Source organism: Amblyomma maculatum, chromosome 8 (assembly GCF_055883805.1).
Source record: "Amblyomma maculatum isolate TAMU_Amacu chromosome 8, ASM5588380v1, whole genome shotgun sequence".
NCBI classification, from domain to species: Eukaryota; Metazoa; Arthropoda; class Arachnida; order Ixodida; family Ixodidae; genus Amblyomma; species Amblyomma maculatum.
Genome location: NC_139351.1, coordinates 126,400,951 through 126,423,970, shown reverse-complemented (window position 1 = coordinate 126,423,970; position 23,020 = coordinate 126,400,951). Strand labels below are relative to the sequence as shown.

General features: G+C 46.6%; 1 protein-coding gene across 2 annotated transcripts in view; it reads left to right on the top strand.

Moving 5' to 3' along the window:
- LOC146182509 (ephrin-B3-like) overlaps window positions 1–19,851 on the top strand; it is a 301,828-nt gene extending 281,977 nt beyond the window's left edge. For both annotated transcript variants that reach the window (XM_084577635.1, XM_084577636.1), the window contains exons 2-6: window positions 10,163–10,304; window positions 12,617–12,785; window positions 13,366–13,470; window positions 13,821–14,159; window positions 15,475–19,851. In XM_084577635.1, the coding sequence (XP_084433761.1) occupies window positions 10,163–10,304; window positions 12,617–12,785; window positions 13,366–13,470; window positions 13,821–14,159; window positions 15,475–15,623 (904 nt within the window). In that variant the 3' untranslated portion in view covers window positions 15,624–19,851. The remainder of the gene's footprint in view (window positions 1–10,162; window positions 10,305–12,616; window positions 12,786–13,365; window positions 13,471–13,820; window positions 14,160–15,474) is intronic.
- Window positions 19,852–23,020: the final 3,169 nt, after the last annotated feature.

Genomic DNA, 23,020 nt, shown 5'->3' with positions numbered 1-23,020 from the left:
TTGTGTATCTGCTTTTTTCTTGTGCTTGCAGAGTGCGCATGCTTCGTTTGCTTCTGCCACACACTTGGCAGCGAAGTCTTCGCTGGCCCGTCGCATGCTGCTTGGGAAATCGCGCCGATGCTGGCGTTGGTGTTGTTTGTGGTGTTATTTTGTTTGTCGACGCGCTGATCAGTGTCGCGTTCGTCGTCGACGTCGTCTTCTTGTTTGCGCGTCGTCGTTCCTGCCTCCGGGGCAAGCAATTACTCGCGATGGCTTCGCCTGCGGCTTAATCTCGTTCCGCCGCTTGCCGAACCCCGCTGTTGCTGCTACTTCTTGGCGAGAGTTTGAGGCGTCGCGACCTCTGGCTCACGGTGGCGAAATTGATCAACACTCTGCCCATGAAGAACTGGGAGAGATCTCCTGATCATGGAGAGGGCGTATCGACTTGCTGTCTGAGGGTCACGTCGCCTCGGCTACGCGGAGATACGATGTTTCCTGGACCTGAGGAGGGTCAGGAGAGTAGTGTCTGCGCAAAAGTAAAGTAGCGGCAAGTTGCAGAAACCTCTAACCAGAATTGTGCGTAGTAGGCTTTACTTTCTTCGCGTATTACGCGCTACTTGTTTCGTGTGAGTTAGTCGATGTGCTTCAGACGAACACAAAATGTTTTAATTATTTTCCCTTCCTTCTTTGTTTCGATAAGACATTTTGGAAAAGCTGCTCTATTTTTCGTATCTTCATAGTGTGAATGTCTTGTTCGGTCGCATAGTGATTACTTAGTCGGCGAGCATTCATTTTTTACGGTTGGCAAGCTCCCGCACGACAGGGAGAGCGTCATTTATTTAGTTTTAGAAACATTTGCGTGATTTGTTTTCAAAGTTTTCTCTTCAAATGGCATGATAAATTCGCGCGCTATCTCGCTTTCCCGCCAAGTTACACACCCAGCGTTGCGCTTAATTTCGGGAACACGCAGCACTGCACCTCGCGATGAAAACCACTTCGCCGCTGTTTATGCAACTCCTTTCCTACTCTAACAGCTGGCGTAACAAGATTTCAAGTCGAAAACTTTCAGCGAGAGTCGGTGCCTCGGGGGCACCTGTGTATGCGTTACGTGTCGCAATGTTCCGTCCTTTCCACGTGCTTCACGTGCCACGCATGCGCGATCCATTTATCACACGCCGCCTTGCACCACTGGCTGCGCCCTGAGAACCTGCAGATGAAACATTGCGGAGTAGTCCGTCTACTCGTTTCGACGTCGTCCGCGTCTTCTCATCAACGCCCTTGCGGCTCTCGCCAGTGTTTTCTTTTTGTTTATATATATAACCTTGCTCTCGTTACGCAATCAAGGCTCTACATAACGCCTTACCCGGAATGGCAGTGAAACGGTGTTGCTATACGGTCTCCTACGTGGGCGGGTTTGATCGTATACGTTATTCTGAACGTTTGTTTCATATCTCGTGCTTTCCCCCACTTTCCTGCACCAACCTCACAACGGAGCGTCTAGCGCTCGCCTCTTTGCTTCGGTGCCTGGCGCGAAATGAAATTCCGAGCGCTGCTGAGCGGGAAGGGTGTGCGAGTCGAGTACATTTTTATTTATTTTTTTTGCCCCTCATGCGTCGCGTCGCTGGCGTTTCGCGCCGCCGTTGTGAGCGCAGACGGCGTAGGTGCGCGTTCTTGCTCCGCGAGGCGGGTTTCCCCTCATTAGGCCTCAATGTGCGGCGAAGCAAGCTTTCCGTGCTCGGCGGGTTTTCGAACGCGAAGTCCTCCTGATGCAATCCGTCCGTGCTCACGGTTCTTGTAATGCAGTAGCACTCTGCGCTTTCGCTACGCGTGTTACCTTGACATTCCATTCGTGGTTTCAGTCGATGCAAGAATGTATTACTCTCCTGAGGTACTCCTGTTACGCGTGGAAGTGAACTCAGAGTTTGCTTTTGGTCTGCTTCGAGTTCCCAATTGTTTGATGACAAGTGACGATGTCATGGTCGTTACTGGATGAGGTTGTAACTCATAAGCTCCCGTGGGACGCTTGGAGAAAGGTCTTTCCATCACGCAAGTGACCTCATCTTGACGTCGTGCTTTCCCCGAACTGTTGCTGAGTTTACGTGGGTATAATAATGAATCTTCCCTTCCCTTGTAGATTTCCTTGTTCCCTGTAAAGTTGAGAAATGCTGAATCTTGTGATAGTTGACGTGTGACGTGACATCACGGCGTAAAGTGAGCAGGTCACGGTGTTCTCACTTAACGCCTGCGCATGGAGCATTCCGCAGGCCAGCCTTGAAGAAGTGGCGTCGCTGGCGCGTGGCAGACATACACGTGTCTGCGTTTGTCATGTTAAGCGAGGGCTTAGCTAGCCCTTCTGAGTGTACTCTGCAACTTGGCACTCATATTTTCTCATTTTCTTTCTCGAAATAAGAGAAAAAAGATGCCGCAGGGAAAGGAATGTTTCGCGGAGTTCCTCCTTTCGGGCCTTCGCTTCCAGAGAGCATGCCCGCTACTCCTTGAACCTTCGCTTTTCACTTAACGATGTCCCAAAGTGGGTTTTTTTCCCCTTTGCTACTTTCAGCCCTGTTTTCTTCCCTTCTCTTTCGCTCTCTATCCGCTCGTCCGCTCTCCCAGGCTCGTTCTTTGATTCCTGCTTTGGCGCAGCGCGCGAGACGAGGAGGCAAAGGAGGAAGATTATCTTGTCTCATCTTCCGTTCTCGTCGCCAGTGTTTTTGGGCTTTTTGCTTCGGCGTACCTCGCGCTGCCCTTCAGTGCTTTCTATCCTGAGGGACCCACCGTCCTTTTTACCCAAAGCCGTCCGCTATTCGCGGCCTGCGTAGAGGCGTAGCTGCTGCGTCCACTTTTCAAGATGAAAGGCGTGCATTTTTAAAGACTCTCGTCCTTTGGTCCTCTCGGGGCGCATTTTATTTTGTTTATCTCTCTGTCTTTATAGTTTTTGTTGGAAAAGAGGGTAGAATGGGGAAGGGGGATGACCTGGAAAAGGGACAAACTGGATGTTAGAGAGGACGTAACCCGTTTAGCGGGAACACTGCATCGCTTCTCACAGAGTATGGCGGAGCGTCGGGAAATGTGGGAAGAGCAAGAAAGAGGCGAGAAGTGAAAGGAAAAGAGGGAGATGAGATCCGGGCAAGGGGCGTGGAAAAGGGAAATTTCAGCAAAATTGTTTCTCCCAAACTCTCGGACGAACCGCTACTCGGGTTGGACCATCGCTGGCCGAACTTCTCTCCACTGAAGTCCTTTCATTCTCATTTTACACGCCAACCTTTCAGGCTCGGTTTACACTTCGCTCTGTCCAACCTGCTTTGTTTTTGGTTTATGATATTGTGTAGCTTCTCACCAGTTGGTCACTAATCTGGATTTACTTCTTTTTCTGCTTCTTCTTCTGAAGTGTGGCTTTCGAACAGCGAACCTTGCTAAAAAAAAAAAAATGGATACACAAAACCTTTCCGTGTCCTGCAGCACTCCAGTTACCCATCTTTCGGTGCCTTTTCTGTGTATATATTTTTGTCCCGCCTTCCGCCGCTATGCGTGTGCCAGCACTCTCTATTTTGTCTTCTCACTCCATGAACAAACTCACGGAGCTCTTCAAATTTTCATCGCCGCCGGCCGACATTCTTTTTCCACTTTTTTTTTCTTTCGCACCGCCTTTCCTACCCAAGGAAAACACCCAAGCGCACCTTTTTTTTACGCCTGCGCACCAAGGCAGCCCCTGTCTATCATCTTTTGGTATGTTTTAAAAATTGTTTTACCGCTAACGGGCTTGAAAGGCCACCTTAACAAAGTTCAGAACTCGTTTAACATTTTTTTTGGTCATTTTTCAGCGTCAGTGAGGCAGTTGTTTTTGTTGCTTTTTCTCCCATTTGGTTTCCTTTCTCCTGACGCGCTCCGCTTATGTTTTCATACACAGCTTTGTGGAGTTTGGCGCACGCACTTTAGCGCGCGCGTGTTAACATCCACGTAGGGTACACCCTTCGCATTTATTCACCTCTTTCGTGCCCATTTACTCATCTTGCACCGGTCACTTATTCCTTTTTCTATTTTCCTTTCACATGCACGTGTTAGTGTGTACTTGAAGCCGCTCCTCCTGTTCCGGGCGTCTCGCCCGTTATTACGTCGGCACATGGAGGCTTGAGGTTTTAACACCGCGCCGCGTAAGTCCACGTTCTTTTCCACCCAGTTCTGGGGCTTTCCGCTCCTTTTATTTTTTTCTTACTCGTCCTCTTCAGGCCGGTTTGGCTTACCCTTCTACCTTTCACGTTAATCTAATATTCATCCCTAGTCGTTATGATGGGCATTTTGCGGTTCTACTCCCAGGGGCCTCGTTCATCTTGCTCTCCCGTTAGAAAGAGGCGGGAAGGCGGAGTAGAAAAAAATAAAATAAAAAAACAAGCCCAAATGAAGGTTGCGTGTGCTTTATCTTTAAAGGGGCGTCTGAGGAGTAATGTGTTGGCGCGCTTATGTGCATTTACGTTATTCTCTTTTGAGCGGTGACATGCACGCTTCTTTGGGGTTCAATGCTGGGCTCTCGTACGCTGACGCCGTCTTTCAACGCGACTGCGTGACGAAGGACTTCTACTAAGCTAATCTTATTGTAGCATTATGTGCTTTGTCATATATTTCCCCTATTGTGACCTTGAAGGCCTCGCAAGGTCAAACTAGGACTTAGTTGTTCTGTTAGTGATTTAGCTAGTCCGCGTGTAGTGCTTGCACACTAAAAAAGAAAACCTCGTTATAACCACATGTGAGTAGGGTTAAACCTTCTGCAATTTTCCTCTTCTAGAGACCCATGTATTTCGTTTACCTATAAAGGTAAACGATACGGGAGGAGGCTTATTTTTACTTCTGCATTTCAGCGGCTAAAGCTCATCGTCAATGTCACGATTTCAATTTAAGCTCGAAGTTCCGAAATTTTCAGCGCGGACTGTTTTTAGGCTGCTAAAGCTATCTAAAGTTCTCTGGTTCCTGCGTAGCTGAAGAACCTTGTTCAAATTACTGGACGAAGGGTGCGTGGCAAGCAGCACGGGGCCTCATCGGCTTTACGTGTAACAACATTAGTCGCCATCGTTCTTGCAGAGTCCCAAATGCTTCGCCATTATACGTCAGTCATCTCACTGTTGGAGAGAGGATGACGCATCTGGACCTTAGTTGCGGGGTTCCCCCCATCACGACTTCGTGGCTCAACTATATTTCCAGCTTAGATATAAATGGCGGCAACTTTTGTGAGCGAATGGATATAAACCTGCCCGCCTGTTTCGGGGCATTGCGCGCGCTTGGAAAAGTTTTTGAGAGAGAGAGAGTCTCGAAGGAAACGATGTTTCCACAGGCAAGCGAAATGGAAAACTACTTGAGACTCCTTTTGATGGGAAAAGAAGGGAGAGAGAAGGCGCGAAGAGGTTTCTTTATGGCTTTCAGCTGTTGCACGACGCGTGCCGTTAGCCGAAAGGAATGGAGACATGTATGTCTCCCCGCCCCGGCCCAGTCTCTTCTTCATCCATTTCTTCTTCTTACTGCTGTGGACTCTCTTCGCCGCGAGATATTTAAGCCACGCGCCGTATACTATATAGGCTCACGACACGAGCGAGCCGCACAGCACGCTTCGAATCGTTGAGGTGTGACGTCGGTCCATCATCTCAACGGCCTCTGCGTGTCCGTTTTTCCCTCGCGCCCTCATCATCTGTGTTCTTTTTCTTTTTGTATTTATGGTATTCTCTTTTTCGTTTTGCTTTGTTTTGTACGCAGTGTTAGTAAGTGCCCTCCGCGCACGCTCCGACGTCTTCTTATTTCGGCCGTCTTTCCAAGGAACGGCCAGCGTCAAGGAGTCGAGCTAGAAAAGAAAAGTTCTTCTAGAAAGGAAGGAAGGAGTGCTCTATTAAAGACTGAGGTACAAGAATTATTACTTACGTCGTCAGATGGGTATTCGTTACGTTGTGGAGAGATTGCGAAGGAGTTTTCAGAGAAGATAAGCAGAAAAGGAATCCGTGTGTCAACTTGGCTGTCGGGAGCCATGCTTTCTCGAGAATAAGTTATTCAGATGCGTGTTTAGTCTGCCTGTCGCTTTGATGCCACGTGTAGCTTTGACGGGCGGGGTGGAGGGAGTCACGCTGGCGGCTTAGATGGTTTGTGAGAATCAAGTGTGATGTGAGAGACGAAGTGCGTGGAACACTGCCTAGTCTCAAACTCTTGGTATCACATTTTCTCCAAATGTCCACAACCTTTTTGGAGCGTCATCTTCCTCTATATTAGGTCGCGCTAGGTGTTCATGATTTGCTCGTTAGTTTCCTTGGCCGTCTTTCCCTATCGTTCTAGTTAATGAGTAGCTCAGATTCTCTGCCCGTTGCCTCTTTGAGTATGATTTAGTTTTTGTTGTCGAATTGCTACGTAGCGTCATTTCTCTACAGCGAAGTTGGCGACTCTTGACAGTATGTAGAGCTCGATAGTTTTCCCTGGCGCTGAGAGCCGGCACCAGAAGAAAGAAAAAAAAAAAAACACAAACATGTTTTATACGCAGAGAAGAAAATAGTGTAACTTCGGAGCTGTACGAGTTCGACGTACCCTACTTTATTTGATGCCCGACCATCGTTTGCTTGCACCGTATTGCTCGGCGAGCCGCCAGGCGTGCCTGTCTCTTCCCCCAACATAAACTCACACAAAACACGCGAAAGCGTAGGCACACCGCCGGGTGTCTACGCCGTGCCTCGTTAAATCCACGCACTGTCGACGACGGCTGGAACCGTCGCGCGTCCAATCAGGAATGCGGAGACGACCCAACGCCGCAAACACCACTGGGCTGCTTCGCAATGTTTTTGCGTCGTCCGCAGGCGCTTTCGGATCGCGGGCGGTGCACTCGCTTTCCGAGATACCGTGCATTGAAGACCGTGTCCAGATCGTTCGCTCTCCCGCCTGCGCACTGGCACTCGCCGTGCTGCTCGCAATTTGCGAAAACTCGTTGCTATAGCAAGCGGTCGGAGGAAGAGGATGGAGAAAGAGGGAGGAGTAGCCTGTTTCATCGTCGTCTAGTTGTCCCGTGCTAATCGTCTCGGACGCTCCGGCGTCGTCTCGTCGAGATCGTTTTTCTATGTCCGTTTCTTCGACGACTGCGCTCCCCGCGTAGCTTGTATTCCACGCCTGCATTCTTGGCTCTACGAAACTGCCTAGAGGAGGCCTGGGATGTGGGAAGCGGATGAGAGAAATAGGGATGAGGGCAAACCGGAAGAGAGGGAGGAGAAGCTACTTCGGAGCGTGCGTCAGAATCCGTTTCGAGCCGAACCCCGGGCCGACGGGAGACCGTAAAGTTACGACTTTAATTAAAGACGCGCCTCCGGTTCTCGGAGGGTCTTTATAGTGGATGTGAGGAGGGAGTGTCGCGCGATGGTGGTGGAGAGGGACAGTTGCCAATATCAACGGAGCTCTCGCATATATATGTGAGCTCGTATGCCGGAGACTTTACTTTTTTCTTGTGGGTCGTCCTCACATGTACCGCACCTTGAAGCCTTCACTGTTCCGATATCGTACCCATCTTTCTTTTTCTGGAGCGCTTCTCTTTTGGTCATTCAACGTGGAGATAGGCAGACGCCGTTGCTGTTTCGGCATTGTTGTCGTGCTTGCTGCTATTAGGCATTTCAGTCTCATCGTCCATGAAGGCGTTTGTATTTGCTCAGCTGCTCTTGCGCCTTTCTTGGACATCCTCTCCATAAAAAGTATCCGAATCACTTTTTTCGTCTTATTTAGGAATCTTTTCTTCGCTTGTTTGGCTGATCCCGCATTATTTTACTTATATATCTCTCAAGTTTCTTCTCCCAGCTTTGCGATTTTTTGTTTCATTCTTATTCCGCTTCTTTCCTGTTGGGACCTTTCGAATGGAACTCCGCCCTTGCATTGTTCCTACCGTCGTTTCAACCAAGATTCACAAGTTTTTCCAGGACTGCCAACTCTGAAATCATGCACCGTCGCTGCCGTAGACACGTCACTGCTGCCCACGTCGAGTCAGAGTGCTAAGCTTATTTGGAGCATTGAGCGATTGAACTCTTGGTTGTGCCTGAGTGAGATTTGCAAGGTTGTGTATACGTATACACACTGCGTGCTGCTCGCACCGAGGTACAGCCTTACTGTCTCTCTTTGCTCTACACGAACTTGGAGGAGCCCATATAGCAAGGTCCGACAGTACAGGCCCATATTAGCTGACGCGCCGGCCACCACATCGCCATCCGCTGCTGTGACCATGAGAACGGCGGACTGTTCCCATTCGCACTCCGCAGTGCATAGTGCAAATATTAATTTTCAGCTAAATTCATTTCGGCGCTAAAACAACCTACGCCACTAGATAAGAACATTTTCGGGACCTCAGTTCGTGCTCCGTGTTGTTCCCGCTTGCATTTCCGTCCTCGCAATGACGCGTGCTTCATTTGCCACATGAGCGTTCCATGACGACGATTTCCGGATCTCCTGTCGGCGCACTTGGTTTATCTGCCAATAATTCTGACCTCTTCGTTATGCTAGCTATTTGCAGCTTTTTATTTAAACATTTTAATTTCTTTTTCACACATATTTCCTGATGCACCGTTTCTTTGCGCCCGGAGCACTTTTCTTTTCCTCTCGTCTCCCGAACATCCATTTCCCTCCGCGCTTCCGACGTTCTCCTTCACTTTCGCACCTCTGGGGCTGCATATGTTTCATCCAACGATGCTCTTTTCTTCTTCCCCGCATCTTTCATTTCTTCGTCTTTCTCTTCTCTCTCGACGGAATCCCCGAACTGTCCATCACTCTCCGACAAGGCTATATAGCTTCCCGGCGAAAACGCACTTCCTGTGCAGCTCCTCCTCCCTCTTATTTTGACTGTGATTTCGCGTGTGCAGAGGGGGAGCCCTCTTTAATGTCTTTTATATGGCTTTTTTTTGCATCTTCTAGCTTCCTTTCATTCCCGTCATACTCTTTCTTCGTCGGTTCGATTTTCTTTCATCGCATCCTTAAAGAGAGCATTGGTTATGTGCTCTCTGCTTTTCCTTGCTTGCCGAGGTTCGGCTTATGCGTTTTCCGTTCTGCGTGATTTCTCCCTCCGTCAGACTGCGGCTTCTGCTCTTCTCTACGGACCTTTCCGGGACTGATCTCTCATACGCTCCCAACCTCCGCTTTTATCGCGCCTCTGCCCCCTGGTTACTTGGTGGCGCCAGTTTTATAACCTCCCTCGCCTGTCTCATCTGGTCGACTGTCTGCTGCCTCAGAACGCGCATACGTTTCCCGCTAACGCATGCGCACCATATCACACAGCGTCACCCTCCCCCGACCCCTCGTTTTCGCTCTATATCTCTTCTTATTTTACCCTCCTCCTTTCCGCTTGAAGAGTGAGCGCAAGCGGTGACGCGTCGGTTTCTTCGTGGCGTATCTGGGCCCCTGCTACCGCCAAGCCAACCCCGCGTACGCTGCCACGACTGCGTGAAACTGATTTGTGCGTTTCCCCGTCAGTCTCGGACATGTGCCACGTCTTGTTGCGGTGTCTCATTCTGTTGTAAACTGCCGCTGCTGCGGTGTTTTTTTTTTTTTTTTTTTTTTTTTTATCATCCCCTTCTGCTTGTCGTCTCAAGCCACCCTTCTGTATCTTTGAAAATCTCCGTCCTGTGATTCACGACTGCTGGCGTGTATCGAGCGGAGAGTTAACTGCTGTTGCTAGTGGAACCCAATTCGATGTCTCGCTTTGGGTCATAGACGTGTGATGACGTCATTTGTTTGACTAAGTTGGCCGCTGTGGTAGCAGTATGCAAGCACGGCTTCACCCGCGTGCCCTGGATGACTCATTGACGCCTGGATATGTTCCAGGAAGAGATGAAAAACCGTTTCAATTTGATACGACGCTTCTGACATCTTTCGCGTTGCGATTATAGTACTGTCTCAGCTGGCTGCTCGAAAAGGTAGAAGAGCAGCAGCCACAAAGACGCCCAATGAAATTAAGAAAGAAAAGGAAGGCGAAAAGCTCTTCAGTGTTTTTAGACGTTTCGCGAGAAGCCGCCGCGGAAACGTCATCGAATAACGTTTCAATCCAGCGGCGTGACTTTTTTTTTTTTTTTTTTGTAATTTCAATAAGCGGATATGCGCTCATACAGCGTATGTCTACACTTTTGCGCACATGTATGTTGTATTTATTTGACGCTCTGCTCATTTCGCTCTTCCCGTTTTATTTTTGCCCGCGCAGCTTCCGCATCGACAACACGGACCACATAATCGACGTGAACAAGGGCAACATCCCGTTTGAGTACGACCAGGTGAACATCATCTGCCCCGTCTACAGGACGGGCACCCAGGAAGAAGACGTCGAACAGTACATCATCTACAACGTGAGTGGCCCCCCATTCCCCGTACCTGTATATACACCACCCGCTACCTTCATTTCTCTTGGCCTCCAGTCAGCTCATTTGTGGGTTTCGTAGTGTCACAGCAGCTCCGGATGTGGCATTCGGTGGAGGGTTTTGCTTACCCTCAAGTGAGGGTAAACAAAGCCAAACAAAAGGGTAAACATTAATCCATGCATGCGTGCGTCGTTTGGGCTGCTTCATGCATGGGTTACTGACTCGATGGGGACATCAAATTTGTTCGAACTGAGGGCAGTGTTTTAAATGCACGCTTTGATGTTTTCGTGTTCAGAAAGCGAGTTCTAACAAACCGACTGTTCGGATTAAGCGAATTCACATTAAGGAGAGTCTACTTTAAATTTGTAATACATAGATTATCACATGGGTTAATGCGGAGCGGAGCTTTATAATTCTCTGTTCCCTATATCTTAAAGGGCAAATAGCTCGAAAGACGAAGACTGCTAAGGCAGAAGAACCACATGAGGAGAGTTGTCCCGTTTTCCCAACAATATGTAGCAGCAACACGCCCAGCTGAATATACGCTACTCGTAATGCCTAACACACAGTTCAGACTCATGCCGAATAACGCTCCGCTTTGGGAGGTGGCGTTAGGACGCCGATGGGTGCTATACCAGTCCAAGTTGCAATGTTCCTCATGCAGCCATCTCTGTAGAAAGCACCTTGTCAAGATTAACGAAACTGGACCGTTATATACTGTAACAGAGGAAGAGCGCGAGCTTGTTGCTTAGTTCGTGACCCCATGCCTCTTTATCATTAACTTTGTACCAGCCGCGAATCGTTCGTTTGCGTCGCTTATTAATCATCGGCCAGATTGCGCCGGCGCGCCGCGGCGATGCCTAAAAGCAATCACTTAGCCACCCTTCCCGATTTCCGCATTTCGCAAAGCATCGTTGCCCGCTTAAATTAAACGCCGCGCGCATGCAACGGCGCGCTTTTGGCCCGCATTAGATACGGCGATGGCCGCAGCCTTGGAGGGAATGAAGTAAGCGCAAAACGGAGCGATATTTTAAAGGATTATCCATTTATAACCCCCCCTTCCCTAACTCACAACAGCCGTTTCGCATTTATTTCACTATCTGATCGCTCGGCGTCTCATATGTTATCATATGCCCCTGGCGATGTTCTGTTTGTTCCGTGTCCGTACTTTGTTTTTGCGCGGCCTCGGGCCTTGGATTTACTTTGTCCGCTAGATTTCTATGCGGCGCTTGCCGTGTTGCCCTGCTGCGTTTCTTTGTCGTACTTACGCTCTGCGCCGTTTGTGCACGTCCGCTGCTGTGCGAGGGGAAAAAGAAAATAGTCATCGGAGACTGTCTTCATTATTCACGTCCGGACAGCCTTGACTGGCGCTCCGGCACCGCTTAATGGAGTCAGAACTCGGATCTGATGCGCAATTACGAGTAAATAGATTATTACTCGAATAGCGCGGCTAATGTTCGCGGGGAAAAAAAACTCATCACTAAGGGAGTGCGAAGTGAGTAAATTAAACTTGGGCTTCTTACAAGATTTAGCAACTTAGAAGATGTGTGGTGTCTTGGTTGCTTTTGGTTGCGCCCGAGTCGTTTTTTGTAACTGTTGGGGAAAACCATATCAATCAGAATGATGAAACCGCTCTGTTTTCTGTTTCTGTAGCATCCGGGCTCCTCTCATCCGCGTCATTGGCCCAGGCTGTTGATGGGAACAGAATAGAATCGAAGAAAAAAAAAATCGCTCCATTGGAGTACAGTCCTCACGTTAACCTATTAAGGTTGTTTCAAGCTATATTCTTCGGATACATTCATGCTGCTGCTTTTTTTCTACCTGCGACGGGGTTGCGTAGACAGTAAGAAAACTGTAAAAAGAAAAAAATCGCACCCTTTCCGAGTCTATAACACACCCTCCAGAAAGGGTGCCTTGAGGTACCGATGCACCCTTTTATTGGGTGCGTCAGTACCTCAATGCACCTTTTTTTTTTCCCTTAACTTTTTGGAGGGCGTGAGCTATAGACAGGAAATGCACCTCTAAGGGGGCAACTTTTTTACCATGTACGGTATATAATTTTAAACTCACAGTTTCATTATGTTGATAAGTTTTTGTTTGGCGAAAATTCGCTAGTGCGATATTCGGTAGAAAAAGATTCCGCCTTAGAGGAAGTAGAAATATGCCGGTTAATTTGGTCTTTTTGTCTTGTTGTAAATGAAATGACACCATTTATGCTTGTTTTATTTCTTTTTTTTATTCTTCTTTGTTCGATTTTTTCCGCCGGCTGTACTTATACGTGGCGTCCGTGTCTTTCGCAGGTGTCCAAGGAAGAGTACGATTCGTGCCGCATCACGAACCCGACGCCTCGCATCATCGCCGTCTGCGACAAGCCCCACCAGTTAATGTACTTCACGATCACCTTCCGCTCCTTCACGCCCCAGCCGGGGGGGCTAGAGTTCAGACCGGGACAGGACTACTACTTCATCTGTGAGTCATATATATGTCGCTTTTGAAACGACAGCACTAACACTGAAAGATTTGGAGTCCTAATTATCGGTCCCAATTTAATGCTTATCGGGTTGCCAGTTTTCTATGAGAACATGTACGCTGATCTTCGGAAATGCCCAGTGAAAACTTTTCAGTGGGTAGGGCTCCGTAACCTGTGTATCATGTCATCGTGTTTCGTCTTCATTAATTGGCTCAGCTTTTCTGCCTCGATGTACTTCAGTCGACCTTCAAGTAGCCACGAAGTTTGCGAAAGAGTTCGAACATGTGGGGACAGAAGGCAGGAACAGAACCACCAGATGTTATAGAACTTTGGAACATCCCACGCTCGTAGCGGTGGTGGAGCTTCAAAGTTACCAGTGTGTACATGACCTCCGCCTCCATTCAGACATCGTCTCTGCTTGCTTGCCACTCCTAAACTATATGGTAACCGCTAGACCTCCATTAACGGCATTTTCATTGAGTCACGGTTCATCATGAGAATGGGGCAAAAAGCAATGCAAATCGATCGTGTTTTTTTTTTTTTTTTTTCTCTAACGAAGCTGTGTTCTCTCCACCACAGCCACCTCGACGGGAAGCTTAGAGGGCCTGAACCAGCGCATCGGTGGACGATGTGCCACCCACAACATGAAGGTCATCTTCAAGGTCTGCTGCGACCCTAGCAAGAGTGAGTACTCTCCCTGCTTTCTCTTATCTCTCAATTGGGCATCATTTATAAGCACGCCGATTCGACTCACATGCCGCCTTTTTGCATGCTCCATATATGTATCCCAATTTCGTGGTCACTGTGGCTTGAATGCATGCCCCCTAAAGTTCGAGGAGAGGAACAGGATTTAAAGGGTTTAGGACATACCATTCGTGACGCAGCGTACAAGTGGCGTTGGTAAGCAATAAATGGGAGTCACTTGAATCATTACCCTAAGCCCCTTTACGTGGGCCGGCTATGCCGTGCCAGCAGCATTGTAGCCTGCTAACCGGGGCCGAACGAAAAGCTGAACCGCTTTGTTGTGCTCGCAGGCGCGACCACCTCTCGGCCGCGGTCTACTTCAACAAGTACTGCGCTGCCGCCAGCCGTGCCATCATCGGTGCCGCGCGACGACCTGCTGCCCTCGGACCGGCGGCGGCCCTGGCCGAGTGGCGGCAACGCGACGCGGCCCGCGCTGCCTCCGGCACGACCGCGGGCGCCATGGCTGCAGCCGACGGCCGTGCCGCCGCCAATGCCGGGCGAGGACCCGGCGCTGCCCCCGCCCCGGCGCTGGCCCGTGTTCCCGCCACGACCGCCGCCCAACAGGCCGCCCATCAAGACGTACGACGTGCCTGTGGCCGACGGGAAGCAGTCTTCCAAGAAGACCGCCGGTAGGTGCCTTTCCGACCCTGCTTGTGGTCGGGATTTGTGATCTTCCAGCGGGTTTTCCCCCATCCCTCCTCCCATAGAGTTGTAGACCACAGTCAGATACAATTCAAGAGCCAAGTGAAAACTGTTCTTAAAGGAGGTCCTATGCTTAATAGCATCGACCGTTTTCATGCAGTCATCGTTTATCCCCTTACTTCTGCCATTCAAGAGTTGCAATGTCATTACAGTCGGTGAACACAAGTGATCATATGTTTTTTTTGAGAGGCATTTGCTGTAGCATTCTTATCTCTGTAGTTTTGTATGTTCCTATCCATTAATCTGAAAATTAATTTACTTAGAAATATATACTGTCTGTCTTTGTTCTCAATTCATGATGATGTCAGTCAGGCAGACACCTGTTCATTAGAAAGGTTTTTATAATCTTAACCACTCATCAAAGAGGCAAGCTTGGAAGCCAGAGACAGGGCAGCGGGCAATAAAAAAATTGCCACCTTAGGAATCTAAGTAGAGAGCAGCGTGAAGTAATGATAACGCATTAACTGATGGTGCTGTATTGGAATCTATTGGAAAGGATCAATTTAACCAGGTGTGGGTACACTGTCGGTGGTGTTCCGTAACCTTGAGTAACAAAGCACTATATTCAAGGGCTTAGAAGCAAATTGCATTTGTTTTGTCGTCACTGAGCTCTTGTTTCTAATCTGTGGTAAGCCATTGTATTGAAGTTGACATTAGACATATGTGATATGTACAAGAGATGGCCGGTATACTTTTGGAGTGGCAGTCAGGGTACTAAGAGAGAAAAATGGAGAGCAGAAGTAGGAAATCAGATAGTGTGGTCATTTTTCAGATACAGGGTGCCATCCGTGGCTAATTAGGTCAGACCTTCTTGGGGACTACCGAGAGAATCCACTATTCGTCTCTGGAGTGAATATGGTTGATGGCAATAATTCCTGCAATGTCGATGACAGATTTCATATTTTCATACTGAATTTTGAGGTGCCCTCACTGCCAACAGTAGCTGGATACCACTCTTACAGTCTAGCTTTAGTGTTATATAGTATGCACTCCTTATCATAAGTACATAGCTCCCACAGCTTAGATAATCCAAACTCTAGCCAACTTGTACATCAGGGCTTCCGTTACTCTTACGTTGTTCTATGCATGCTACAGGCGCACTTTACAAACTTTATCTAAAACTGTAGTTGACTCTTTGCCTTGACAACTGTAGCATATTATAACGCGCTTTTTGTCTGGCATTGCTGTGTATTTAGCTATAACTATTGTTCATATGCATGTTTTTTTTTCTTTCTTTTGCAGAGAACCGAGACAAGTTGCCAAATGAGACTAGGGCTAAGAATGAGGAGCTGGTGAACAGTGCCTCATCACTGGTGTCTGTGCGGTGGGCCATCGCACTGACCGCTCTGCTGACCGTGCACTTCAATGTCATCCTGACGAGAACAAGATGAAACAGTCAGCACTTCGCATCGTTGTCCACACCGTGATGTGAACGTGTTTAGGCCAACCCTCTGCTTAGCCACTGCCACCAATGGACTGGAAAAGTGAGCTGGCAGACCAACACATGGCATCGGCAGTCACCTGTTTAAAGAAACAGCGTGCACGGTTGTATATCCTGCATTGTCCACACCACGTGCTTCGCACTAAGGAGAGACTTTTACTTTTTTCCCCCCGTTGCGTTAAGCTTAAACGTCTGTGGCCGTTCGCATTGTCACTGCGGCATGGTAGTGCAGGCTTGGACTTTGAAGCACTGAAGTACCATCTATGGTCGTCGACATCATCTGGTCAGTTAATGTGTTTTCTTGTGTTTATGGGAACAAAAGCCAGCGGCATGTTTGCCGCACGAATAGCAGTGTTGTGCGTGGCACGGAGCACTGGACAATTCTCGTGCGGGCCATCTGCAACTAGACGCTGTCGTCCAGCAACTTGTGTGACAGTGCGCCACCTGTGACCCAAGAACAGTGGTGCACTCACGGTGGCGCCATCTACTTAGCGGCCATTTTGTGTCTTGTGTCTAAGGAGGATTGATGCTGCATTTCATTCTTTTTTTTTTCCTTCGCCTGTTGAGGTATATGTCTCTGGCACGTTTTTTTGTCAGTACTCTCCCTCTGCTGTTTGCCTCAAGATATTTGGGTTGTGACCCACAATGCCTGAAAAAAAAAAAAAACTTGTTGTGCGGGCTTCTCAGATGCTATAGTTTGCCTTGTTGACTTCGGAAGGAACGAAAGAGGTCTTCATGGGCATGCCCGTCCAAGCCAGCGGATGGCAGCTCTGAAACTTGACATGGCATTTCATTTCCCGCCGAGAAACAAAAGCAGAAAGCTGCAGGCGAGGAGCACTGCGTCAATATTTCCAGTGGCAGTTAGCACTTGGTGTCGATTTTTGGTATACATCTGCACATAGTGAAACTCGTGTTAGTGAATCGAGTGAGTGAGAGAGAAAGATGATCACATTCATCATTTGTTTTATACTTCGACTAGGGCGTGAGTGTGAGTTGTGAGGGTAAAGGATTTCAATCTCGGGCAGTTATAGGGAAGTGCGTAAAGTCAAGCCGGTGGTAAAGTGTCGTCAGGTCTTGGGAAGTACTAGGCAACATAAAGAAATAAAATGCATTTAAGGCACAACATTTGCAAGAGAAAAGAGGAGGAAAGGAAAGCCTGTTTTTTTTTTTTTTTCCTGTTATGACGTTTCAATGTTGTAGGGAGCAGGGTTTTCACTGTTTTCATACGCTGCACACACCTTCACGTCCACCGCAATATGGCTCTCAATGTCCCTGTCTGTAAAACAAGAGCACTTCGATGTCCACCTATCGCACAGGTTTTCTTCTTTCATTTGCTCGCAAATAACAGCGGTAAATTTTTTTTCATTAGCCTGTCTGCACAAAGCAGATTCTCAAAGCACTAAATTGGATATCTAGACATAGAGGGGATATCTAGAAGAGAACACAAATTTTACATTATTACTGCTTGAAAGCAGAGCTCTGCTGAGGCCATGCTGCAGCTGCTACCACATAATTTGCTTCGAGGAATGCGAAGCTATACATAGAACTCTTATGAAAGTGGACCATGCTTGTGTTAAAAGTGCAGTGCCAAAAGTAGCAGTAGTGGACTGCTGGTAGCCAACCAGTAATTGCATTTGAAAGAGAGCGCATATTTTTCATGTTTGCGAAGTGCCTTACGCCGCATGAAATGGCAGTGCCAGTAGCAGCAGAGCTTCTTGCTTGGAATAGCAGCCATACCGACTTTCATGGCTACCATGCTTTTTGTTTCTCCTGGCTAGACAGAGGCTTGCAGGGCTTTGAAAGGCACGTGGAAGAGAGGACCTAGACAACTTTGTTCATTTAGATCCTTTTGTAATCTTCGGGCCCAACTAGTAAGCTGCCTGGGCGCTTCCTCACATTAATCTTTCCTAGCTTCTGAAAATAATAGTTGTGTCGACAGTCACTGTGAGACAGACATGTAAATGGCCTACACTAGCTTCATATTACCTGTAGCCACAATTTGTGCAAAGTTCCTAAATGGTCAACTTTGGAGGAAACATGGGGGTAACTTGGAACCTTGAAGAGGCACTGAAGTGAAGTTTATATGTTTCAGCTAAATGATATAGTATCACAAGGGAAAAAAGGTTACTTTCACTCAAAGCAGTAGTTATAAGCAAACAAAGGACAAAAATTGAAATGCAGGTAACAACCATTAACATGGCCATGAAGAATCTAACAAACGATTTCTGACTTTTGCAGGCTGCAAAAACACATGTGCGCGCGTGCACGCACGCACGCACGCACGCACGCACGCACGCACACACACACACACACACACACACACACACACACACACACACACACACACACACACACACACACACACACACACACACACACACACACACACACACACACACAAATATTCATTGATAGCATGTACTGATTTGCAACTTGGTATTTGTTTCTACTACTGTATTTTGAGCTATAGCTTAACAGAGATTTGTGGACCATTGCTGAATGCATGAAGTTGTGTAAATACACTTGTTTTATGTTAGTTAGGTAACCTGTAGTGATTTTTAAAGCATTTGAAGCAATGCAGACATACATTGGCTGAAAGCTCCTGCTCCCTACATTATTGGATTCTCTCATCCTTTTTGATGAACAGCAATGCTATGTGGCAATTTAGTTGTGATCCAAGAGTAACCAGTTAGAATCTAGGCTTTTGGCATAGTTCTTTTGTTTGTAAATTTTACTTGAATATTTTTTACTAGCTCTTGGCCTGGCTTCAAGGTAAAACTAGGTGGGCTGATGCACTTTGAATGTCATGTTCTTAACAAGCGTATCGCAAAGAAGCCAACTGCAGCTGTTTACTCCGTCGCGCTATCGGGTAAAAATGAGCTTACATCTAGCCAATCGTTTTACGTTATTGATGTATAATGTGGCTATTTCCTCAGCTATTTCATTAGGCAGTCAGCATTAAAGGCCTCGCCTTTTAATGTTGCGTAACTGAATAACAGATAATAAAACTATTCAGAACGCTTCCTGGCCAGTCCAGGATTATTTAACGTTTGGGAGTTGCTGGCGGTACTTGTAGCCTTAAACGTGACAAAAGAGTAGTTGGAGTTAGGTGTCAGCCAATACTTTCTATATTTTTGCTGCATAAACTGTACAATTAAAGTTATGATTGGTTGAGGCTATTCTTCTGGAAGGTATAAAGCCTGGCCTCATGCTAATAAAGTTTTGGTTCGAAGAGCGTATCTTTATCAAGATTTGGCAACAACGGTGACATGGGCAACATTTACAACATGCTCTTATTTGTATGGCATGTCACTTTACACACGTTCGTCACCGTAGTCATACTCGCAAAGATTTGTTTATAGCAGTCTGGAATTGGATGTAGTATCTAAGAACTCCATCACAGCCACCTTCAGGAGTAAGCTACATGGCATACCATTCTGGCCTGCTTTTATTCAAGGACCAGCTAGGCTGGTGATCTCTGATGCCATCTGTGCAGTGCTCCTTTCTTAAGAAGCCTGATGCTTAAACAACCATGTTTTGATGCAGCTATCCCTTTCTTTTTTTGTCTTGTTAGTAAAGTTGCTTTCAGTGGTGAAAAGTGACTGACAGAGCGTGGATATTTTCACACCGAGATGTGGGTTCGTGCGATGTTAATATATACATTTGAGAGTGTGTCCCCTGCACCTTGGGAACTCATGTGCCAGCGTGACTGAGTGGTGTAGCGGACGTTTTGCAAAAATGCCATGTGAATGTGTGTGCTTGTATATGAGTGAGTGGCAGATTTCATCAGATCTCGATGCGATGTGCTTCACTGTTATGGCTTTCTGTTCCGGAACCGTCTTGAGGCCTCTTGAAGAAATGCAAAGCATGTAAAGTTTCTCAAAACCATCAGCAGCTTCAGATTGTTTCGGCTTTTCACCTTGAAACCGTCTTGAAGTTTGCAAAATTAGTGTTGCATCGTATTGTGGCCACAGTGTTGTTTCGCTTTGTGTATACATAGTAATCAGTTTTTCCTTCTTTTGCACGCGCATTTGGCCTTAATATGCAGTGCTGTCTACTACAGTTTGTGTATATTATTTAACCTTGCATTGAAGTCAAGGACTCGTAGTCTGCGAGGGCATTTCGATATTGCTTGATATGCATATTCTGCTTTATGCATAATTTTTCTTTTTTTTTTTCATACAGAGCTGGTGCTGCTAAAATAGACAAACTTGAGGTGTTACTACTGCACAAAAATTGCTAGGATATTCTTTGGTTGAATTTATTTCCTCAATTGTGTAGGTAGTTCTTGTGGCTCATAATATAGAAGCAGTATGCCAGGGCAGTGAAGCACACTGTACTCGTCCCTCTACCAACCGCAACCGATGAGAAGAAAGTTGATTTTTGTTGATGGTGCATTTGTGTCAGCACGAGTGTTGGTTACATTAATTGTATAAAAGCGAAAACAGAGTATGACACTAGCGTATGAACTTTGTCAGCAGTGTGCTCTTTCTGAAAGTGTATCTAGGAATACGTTTTTTAATTTAATATATCTTTCTTCTGCTCAGTCCAATGTTATGTTCCCCTGCAGAAGTTGCTCTTGATTCTGAGGGGACCTTTTGTTTTTTTACTATTCAAGCCCCTAGTTTTTTATTGTAGTCAAGATGACAAACTGTCAATGCTGAAATGTAATGAAATGGCAAAACATTGGTGTGTTCAGGAACTGTTCGTAGTACCCGTTGCAGTGCCGACACTACTCTGCGTTGAGCGAACAGTGTACCTTCTGGGACCAGATTTGTTGATGTTGCAAGCACCATTCTTGTTTTGCCGTGCGATTTTTACTGAACCACCTTAAGTATGTGACTTTGCCTGAATTGGAGGGCATCAGTTTTGATGTGAGCGTTGCGATGTAATGCTACTTAATTTTGCCTTCTGAGGAGCAGTGATGTGTGGCTCTTATTTACATTTCCGTGAGAAATTCGGCAGACTGTATTTTGTGTCATTTTTGTGCCGCTGTCGATGAAAAGGCTATCCGCTCACTTAATTTTCACCATGATCATACCTCTTGTTCATTCCGCTATATGGCCTTCATATTGCGGCAATTGTACTGTAGTGTCCTCAGAAAGCTGGAATGTAAAAGTATTTGACCATGTTAAAATGAACATGTGTGAGATCAAACATATGCCGGCACTCAGACGGGTGACGAATATAAACCTGAGCACACAGATTTTACTTTTCTGCTGTCTGAAGCATACTGCTTTTTAGCGCTGTTCTTAGCAAATCTGCATTCATCGCTCATAGTGAAATCTAATAAAATACTGAAATGGCAAACTTCTAGCAGAGTTGCACTAAATTGTAAAGTCATGCTGATATATCGGTTTTGCAGCCACGTATCTATATAATTGCTTCCTCTAAGCCCTTCATTTTTGCTCTAATACTTTGCAGTCACACATGAAAGAAGGAAAAATGAAGCTTATGATGAATGCTAGACGTTACAAGTTACTTGTGCACTTCGTGACTTAAGCTTGAAAACAGAACAAAAGCAGAAAGCCATAGCAGACTGTGCTTAGTCTTTCGCTATTGAGAGGAGGCTAATGCTACCGCTGGAGGTACTTGGCTTACATTACTCTATTGGCTCACTGGGCATTGTCTTGTGTTAAAAACCATAGAGGGCGCATTTATGTCAGCTACACCCGCTACTATTGGATACTACTGGCTGTGCTCTCTACACTGCCCACAATATTTGATGTAACGGATGTGTCAGTGGCATTGCTGTTTTGGTGAACCATGACTACCACAAAAGTTGTAGTTACGTTACATCAATAATTCATCACGGGAATTCCTGTCATCAAACATCCCTGCAAAAATTGTGGTTTACCAGTATGACGTCTTGTTGCTAGCCGCTTGTGATCATTGTCGAATACTGCACCCAGTATTGAGTTCAGTCCCTGTACCATGTTTGACACTGCACTAGAAATGAAAGAAGAAGCACAGTTTGTTGTGTAGCTTCATACTCTGATTTCTGTCACTTGCTGCAACTGTAAAGAAAATTGAAGAGACAGTGTTTTGGTGTCCTAAAGCTGTGAGCTTTATAATCTGCCATACAAAAGGCGGGGGTCGAAAGAGAAGAGTTTATGTGTGGTGTGCACAAAACAAGTGCACTGAGACACACTGACGAGATGTAGTGTGCACACGTTGCTTGGTCTTAACATATTCTGAGAAGAATGGCTGCGCACCAGTCTGCGCAGTCCCTTGTTTTGCAAATTCCTCGTGTGATACCGTTTTTCTTTTGTTTGTTTGTATAAGCACGAACTAATAAGGAAGATGTTAATAAAGATTTTTTTTTCCTGGTGAAATCCTCTGTCTGCTTTGCTGCAGAGCTACATGGGTTGTGCTATTGTACAGGCACTCAGAACGGCATACTTTCTACTATTCCTGAGAAAACGTGTCTTCAATCAGCGGCTACACAGACGTCTTCCATCTGCAGAATTACTGAGGATGGTGCACTGTCAGAGCAATGCACCATTTGTGACTTGCCATGTTTAGCATTCAAGGGCAAGGATTACAGATTCATTGTTATGCATGCTAGATTCCGTTGCACTGTCCCCTTGGTCATATCCTAGCCCCGCCCTAAGAATATATTCAGTTCTTAGGATCAGCTATTTGCAATTCCAGAAAAAGTTCCTTATCAGAAAACAGTAAAAAAAAAAAAAAAAAAAAAAAAAAAAGATGTGGCCGCCCTACCCGGTTCTGCAGCGGACTTTCATTGCTTGGATTGTGAAATCGAGGTGCTGTATTGAACCCGAGTGTATTAAAGGGGGTGTGATCCTTCATCCTAATTGGACTGAAGAATCGCACTGATTACTGCACAAAAATCATCTTCCTGTGCAGTTGTGCAGCATATACAGACGTCAGGGGAAGGAGATTCGGTTAGTGTGACGTCAACTGCTACAGCGTCGTACCTGATGACTGGAATAGGAGTGGCGTTTGAAAGGAGCTGTTCTTACTTGTGCAGCATTAGTGTTTTATATCTAACACATTCAGTAATTAATTGAGTACTGCCTGTGCTTTTCTCCTCCATCCACATTTTCCAGTGCCAGGCCGTTTCTCGGTTTTGGCATATATTTCTTTTCGTGTCGGTTGTTCGAATACATTTCTTTACTCAGAATGCAGGCTTATTTATATTGCACGTATTATATAAAGCATTGTCTTAAATACGCGCCTAGATAACGAGAAATTCACTGACAAGAATGAGTGTCGTTAGGCCAGAACAGCGTTTCTTGCATCTCGTTGAGGTGAAAGCCATGAGAGTTCTCAGTAAACAACGTCATGCCGTTCGAACCTTTGGAAGACAGTGAGCCGGAAGGC